Source organism: Gopherus flavomarginatus, chromosome 21, assembly GCF_025201925.1.
Source record: "Gopherus flavomarginatus isolate rGopFla2 chromosome 21, rGopFla2.mat.asm, whole genome shotgun sequence".
Classification (NCBI taxonomy): domain Eukaryota; kingdom Metazoa; phylum Chordata; order Testudines; family Testudinidae; genus Gopherus; species Gopherus flavomarginatus.
In genome coordinates this window covers 1920145-1927345 of record NC_066637.1, presented here as the reverse complement: position 1 = coordinate 1927345, position 7201 = coordinate 1920145, and the positions used below count along the sequence as shown (strand labels likewise).

The 7201-nt window shown below is 57.4% G+C and overlaps 1 protein-coding gene across 1 annotated transcript in view; it reads left to right on the top strand.

Annotated features, from left to right (window-relative positions):
• Nucleotides 1–807: 807 nt before the first annotated feature.
• ESPN (espin) overlaps nucleotides 808–7201 on the top strand; it is a 153109-nt gene continuing 146715 nt past the window's right edge. Inside the window, exon 1 of the mRNA XM_050931619.1 lies at nucleotides 808–1101. Coding sequence (XP_050787576.1) covers nucleotides 808–1101 — 294 coding nt within the window. The remainder of the gene's footprint in view (nucleotides 1102–7201) is intronic.

Genomic DNA, 7201 nt, shown 5'->3' with positions numbered 1-7201 from the left:
GCCTGACAGCCGGAGCAAGAGACCCCCCAAGGCGCAGGTGCTCGGGCAGGAGACACCACGGACAGCTCCTCGGGGCGCAGCGCAGGAGAGGTCCGGGGGGCGCAGCGCAGGAGAGGTCCGGGGGGGCGCAGCGCAGGAGAGGTCCCGGGGCCGCAGCGCAGGAGAGGTCCGGGGGGCGCAGCGCAGGAGGGGTCCCGGGGGCCGCAGCGCAGGAGGGGCCCCGGGCGGCGCAGCGCAGGAGGGGTCCCGGGGGCCGCAGCGCAGGAGGGGTCCCGGGGGGCGCAGCTCAGGAGGGGCCCCGGGCGGCGCAGCGCAGGAGAGGTCCCGGGGGCCGCAGCGCAGGAGAGGCCCCGGGGGGCGCAGCGCAGGAAGGGTCCCGGGGGGCGCAGCGCAGGAGAGGTCCTGGGGGCCGCAGCTCAGGAGGGGTCCGGGGGCCGCAGCGCAGGAGGGGTCCCGGGGGGCGCAGCTCAGGAGGGGTCCCGGGGGCGCAGCGCAGGAGGGGTCCCGGGGGCGCAGCTCAGGAGGGGTCCCGGGGGCCGCAGCGCAGGAGAGGTCCCGGGGGGCGCAGCTCAGGAGGGGCCCCGGGCGGCGCAGCGCAGGAGAGGCCCCGGGGGGCGCAACGCAGGAAGGGTCCCGGGGCAGGGGACACAGATCTCGCAGTGCCCGGCCGCCAGCTCCCTCCCGGGGCTTGCTGTCAGGCCACCTCCCGGGAGCTAAGCGCACTCCGGCGGCTCGGCGCTCCGGGCAGCCCCATGGCGCCCCCGGGCTGGTGAGGGGCCCGCGGCTCCGGCTCCCCCGGCCGAGGAGATGGCCCTGGAGCGGGCTCTGCTCGCCGCCCGCCTCGGGGACGTGGACACCCTGAAGTCTCTGCAGGCGGAGCGGCTGCTGCAGCCGGGGCTCCGGGATCCGCTGGGCGCCTCGCCCGCTCACCACGCCGCCCGGGCCGGCAAGCTCAACTGCCTGCGCTACCTGGTGGAGGAGGCGGCGCTGCCGGGCAATAGCCGGGCCCGCAACGGGGCCACCCCGGGCCACGACGCGGCGGCCACCGGCAACCTGGCCTGTCTCCAGTGGCTGCTGACCCAGGGAGGCTGCTGCGTTCAGGTGAGCACCGCGCTCGGCTTCCCTCCCCCGGCTCAGCCTCCAGGGTTCCTGGGGCCGCCTGCTGCCTGTGGGTGCCCGGGTGTGATGGGTGCCTGGCAGGGCCCAGGACCAGCTCCCTGCCTGCACTGGGATGTGGAATTGCGGGGAAGCAGCTCTCCAGGGCTGGGCAGTGCCCCTCTGGGCGGGCAGCCGCACTGGGTACACCTCACCCAGGGTGTGGGACTGGCCTGGTGCTCCTGGCTGCACCATGGAGCTCTGGGATGGCGCAGACAAGGTGAATGTAACAAAAGCGGATTAAGGGGAGCAGGCCTTCTCCTGCCCTGAGCTTCTGCAGCTGCCCAGGCAGGAAGGGTGGAGACTGACCCAGCTCCGTGTGTGTGTCTGGACACGGGATTGTTCACCTTTGTCTTTGAGGAATGGGGTCCCCTGTATTGGAGAAGCTGGTTTCCACAAATGCAAGAGGCCTCTGGCTGGATGGTCCCTTGCTGGCTTCCCTGCCCCGCCCCACCCCAATTGGTATAATCAAGTAGCTGTTTCCCCCAGGGCCTGCTGCTGTGTCCGCCTGGATAGAACACAGTCAGCTCCCTTGTGTGGGGCCTGGCCTGGAAGCCGACAACTCTCCATGGGTAGGAGAGCAGTGGGCTGAGTTTGGGGCCACACACAGCCCCTTTGGGGCGTTGGAGCAGTCGCTTCCCCTCTCCAGGCCTCCACTTCCTTCCACCTGCCTCGCAGGGTGCCTCGGTGAGGTGCTGCAAAGAAGCCGTTTACACTAGGGGAGTCCCTGGCCTTGGACAGTGGCTGGAAGCCCTGCTGGGCTCTGCCAGGCTGTGTGCCATGTCTGCAGCCTCATGCATTGCTAAGGTGGGAGGATTGTCCTGCTCCTCGGGCCCCACATGCTGCCCTTCAGTTTGGTGCTGGATTCCAGCCCTGACCTAGACAGAAGGGTGGATGATGTCTGGGTGACGCATCATGTCAAAGATGCTAATGACTTTGTTTCAGTCTTCAGCAGAAGTCTGAAGGAATGCCGAACATAGCGAGTGCTAATGGGAAGGGGGCAGGTTTAGAAGAGAAAATAAAAAAAGAGCAAGTTAAAACTCTCTTAGAAAAGTTAGATGCCTGCAAGTCACCAGGGCCTGATGAAATGCATCCTAGAATACTCAAGGAGCTAATAGAGGAGGTATCTGACCTCTAGCTATTATCTTTGGAAAATCATAGGAGATGGGAGAGATTCCAGAAGCCTGGAAAAGGGCAAATATAGTGCCATCTATAACAAGGGAAATAAAAACAACCCAGGAAACTACAGACCAGTTAGTTTAACTTCTGTGCCAGGGAAGATAATGGAGCAAGTGATTAAGGAAATCACCTGCAAACATGTGGAAGGTGGTAAGGTGATAGGGAATAGTCAGCGTGGATTTGTAAAGAACAAGTCGTGTCAAACCAATCTGATAGCTTTCTTTGATAGGACAACGAGTCTTGTGGATAAGGGAGAAGCGGTGGATGTGGTGTACCTAGACTTTAGTAAGGCATTTGATACGGTCTTGCATGATATTCTTATCGATAAACTAGGCAAATACAACTTAGATGGAGCTACTATAAGGTTGGTGCATAACTGGCTGGATAACCATACTCAGAGAGTAGTTATTAATAGTTCCCAATCCAGCTGGAAAGGTATAACAAGTGGGGTTCCGCAGGGGTCTGTTTTGGGACTGGCTCTGTTCAATATCTTCATCAACGACTTAGATATTGGCATAGAAAGAACGCTTATTAAGTTTTCAGATAAATCCAAACTGGGAGGGATTGCAACTGCTTTGGGGGACAGGGTCAAAATTCCAAATGATCTGGACAAATTGGAGAAATGGTCTGAGGTAAACCAGATGAAGTTTAATAAAGACAAATGCAAAGTGCTCCACTTAGGAAGGAACAATCAGTTTCACTCATACAGAATGGAAAGAGACTGTCTAGGAAGGAATATGGCAGAAAGGGATCTAGGGGTCATAGTGGACCACAAGCTAAATATGAGTCAACAGTGTGATACTATTGCAAAAAAAGCAAACGTGATTCTGGGATGCATTAACAGGTGTGTTGTAAACAAGACACGAGAAGCCATTCTTCCACTCTACCCTGCTCTGGTTAGGCCTCAACTGGAGTATTGTGTCCAGTTCTGGGCACTGCATTTCAAGAAAGATGTGGAGAAATTGGAGAGGGTCCAGAGAAGAGCAACAAGAATGATTAAAGGTCTAGAGAACATGACCTATGAAGGAAGGCTGAAAGAATTAAGTTTGTTTAGTCTGGAAAAGAGAAGACTGAGAGGGGACATGATAGCAGTTTGCAGGTATCTAAAAGGGTGTCATGAGGTGGGAGGAAACTTGTTCATCTTGGTCTCTAAGGATAGAACAAGAAGCAATGGGCTTAAACTGCAGCAAGGGAGGTTTAGGTTGGACATTAGGAAAAAGTTCCTAACTGTCATGGTGGTTAAATACTGGAATAAACTGCCTAGGGAGGTTGTGGAATCTCCATCTCTGGAGATATTTAAGAGTAGGTTATATAAATGTCTATCTGGGATGGTCTAGACAGTATTTGGTCCTGCCATGAGGGCAGTGGACTGGACTCGATGACCTCTCGAGGTCCCTTCCAGTCCTAGAGTCTATGAATCTATGAATCATCATCATTTGTATTTCTCAAGGCCTTGGGTCCAGGCAGAGACAACAGTGCAGTGTCGGGACCAGGAGCTTGCACTCTGAATAGCCAAGGCAGCTAAAGGGTGGAGGGGAAGTGGAAGCACAGAGAGGGAAGGGACCTGGTGCTGAGAACCCCACAGTCCCTCTGAGTGGTGGCTGCACATAGGGATTGCTGGACAGCCTTATCTTCTGCACCTGCCTGCTCCCCCCCAAGCAGGAATCCTGGTGTCCACTGGTGGTGCAGCCTGTCCTGTGGACTCCCAGGACTGGTCCTAACAACCAGACGTGACATTTAGCAAGCGCTGTTCATCATCTCCATAGTGCCTTACAAACAGTCACTCCTCACGCTCCACAAACACCCTCCAATCATTAATGCAGCAAATTTCACCTTCCTCTTGTCTTGTCTGGGCGTTGTCCAGGAACAGCTTGTGAGAGTCGCTGATTTATCTGCTTGCTGAAATTATTGAATTTCTTCAGCCACTAACTCTTGGGCTGCAGGTTCCTGACAACACGATATTAATGATTCACAGTGGCAAATATAGGTGAAATCCTGCCCCTGCTGGACTCACTAGGACTTTAGCCATTGGCTTCACTAGGTCAATAGGGTCAGGGTTTCCCCACAGTTTGCAAAGTGCACATGGCTATGGAGTTCATGTCACTAACCAACATCATCAATTTCAAATTGCAATCTCCACCGTTCTCGTTGTGTGGGTTAATTCCATAAAACAGAACAGAACTAATGCCACTGGGCTGCCCCACATGGTGCGAGCTGCGAACTGCCTGTTTTACAATCCTGGAATGAGCTGCCATCAGAGCATCAAGGGTTGATGCTAAGCAGCCGTTTTCAGTGGCCAATTGTGCTAAGAAGAGTCAGGGCCTCAAATGTTCACAGGAATGGAGCACAGTCAGGCTGCAAGGTGCTTTGCAGCATGAACACATACACATGGGTCAATATCCCTCTCTGCTCAGGCCTGGGAAGCCGCTGCAGTCAGTGCTGGCTCTGCTTTGACAGAGCCGCGGAGGAAGGGCTGTGCCCTACCCCACAGAGGGAGTCAGTGCCATACTCAGGATTAGAGCTCACCGATCTCTGACTCCCAGGCCGGTGCTGAACTGTGGCTATGCCCTTTTACTGCTCACAGGACAGGACTCAAGCTCTGTTGTGATCAGCAGTCCCTCCCCGAGGGACCCATGCTTGGAGCCATTAACCTGCACTGCCCCTTTCAGGGCACTTCCCATAGTGCAGGTGTGTCAGGAGAACAGGGGCCTTTGTGCCTGTCTGAAGAGAGGGGACAAATGATCAGTGTTGTGCCTGGGCCACACCCATTGGAAACCCTTTTAACTGCTGTGGGGAGGGGCTGGAGAGGGGACGTCCCAGGCTGGGGCATTGGAAGTTGCAGCCTGGGAGCTCTGGAAGCCAGACCCACACAGGGTTGGTTTCTGCAGCGCAGCCATGATATTCGGAGCCAGCTCCGAACTGTCCCAACGTCCCAGGATGTTTGGATCAGACGCATGGCAGGGACAGTCAGCCTGGACTGGGCCACAGACACGGTGAGGCCTGGCTGGGCCAAGGGGTAATGGGTTCTGCCAGATCCGGTGTGTGATTGCTGTGGCCAGGTTACTCAGCTTACGCTCTGTTCGTTACTGTTCTTGTCGGTCATGCAGTCAAAGTTCAGTGATCAGATTAATCGCTGGCCACAAGGCTGAACACAGGATTTTTGTGTGGCCCAGACATTGCTGAACTCCACTAAAACTAACGAGGAGCACCCCAGATTCCTGCTGCACGGCGTGGCACGGGTCTGGAGGCAAGAAGGCTGAAATGTAAATGGTCTGTGCCTTCGGACAGCACGCTGCATTCTGTCTGAATGGTTCTTACACGTGGTTCTGCAATCGGTGCAGACACTTGAGGGATAAGCTGCTTGCATGATGCAGGTTGAGAGATGGAAACGTGATGTTCCTGTGACTTAAAAAGCCATCTGGGGGGCAGGGGGAGATGATCAGGCTGGAAGGACTGGGGGGCAGGGAGAGATGATCAGGCTGGAAGGACTGGGGGGCTGGGAGAGATGATCAGGCTGGAAGGACTGGGGGGCGGGGAGAGATGATCAGGCTGGAAGGACTCGGAGGCGGGGAGAGATGATCAGGCTGGAAGGACTGGGGGGCAGGGAGAGATGATCAGGCTGGAAGGACTAGGGGGCAGGGAGAGATGATCAGGCTGGAAGGACAGGGGGGCAGGGAGAGATGATCAGGCTGGAAGGACTCGGAGGCAGGAAGAGATGATCAGGCTGGAAGGACTAGGGGGCAGGGAGAGATGATCAGGCTGGAAGGACTGGGGGGCGGGGAGAGATGATCAGGCTGGAAGGACTGGGGGGCGGGGAGAGATGATCAGGCTGGAAGGACTCGAAGGCAGGGAGAGATGATCAGGCTGGAAGGACTGGGGGGCAGGGAGAGATGATCAGGCTGGAAGGACTGGGGGGCAGGGAGAGATGATCAGGCTGGAAGGACTCGGGGGCAGGGAGAGATGATCAGGCTGGAAGGACTGGGGGGCAGGGAGAGATGATCAGGTTGGAAGGACTGGGGGGCAGGGAGAGATGATCAGGCTGGAAGGACTGGGGGGCAGGGAGAGATGATCAGGCTGGAAGGACTGGGGGGCGGGGAGAGATGATCAGGCTGGAAGGACTGGGGGGCGGGGAGAGATGATCAGGCTGGAAGGACTCGGGGGGCAGGGAGAGATGATCAGGCTGGAAGGACTGGGGGGCAGGGAGAGATGATCAGGCTGGAAGGACTGGGGGGCAGGGAGAGATGATCAGGCTGGAAGGACTCGGGGGCGTGGAGAGATGATCAGGCTGGAAGGACTCGGGGGCAGGGAGAGATGATCAGGCTGGAAGGACTGGGGGGCAGGGAGAGATGATCAGGCTGGAAGGACTGGGGGGCGGGGAGAGATGATCAGGCTGGAAGGACTGGGGGGCGGGGAGAGATGATCAGGCTGGAAGGACTAGGGTGCGGGGAGAGATGATCAGGCTGGAAGGACTGGGGGGCGGGGAGAGATGATCAGGCTGGAAGGACTGGGGGGCAGGGAGAGATGATCAGGCTGGAAGGACTGGGGCGGGGAGAGATGATCAGGCTGGAAGGACTCGGGGGCAGGGAGAGATGATCAGGCTGGAAGGACTGGGGGGCAGGGAGAGATGATCAGGCTGGAAGGACTCGGGGGGCAGGGAGAGATGATCAGGCTGGAAGGACAGGCTCAGCACAATTAGGAGCCATCTTGGACAAATTCCACTTGCTGTTCTACATTGTCATGAGCGCTGGCGACCACAGTGGGGCTGTGCAGTAACCCAGCGACTGCATGCCAAAGCAGCCAACACGGCATGACTCTCCTGCTGAGGCCACACAGCACAATGCCAGCTTTCCCTGAGGCAGGCCCAATG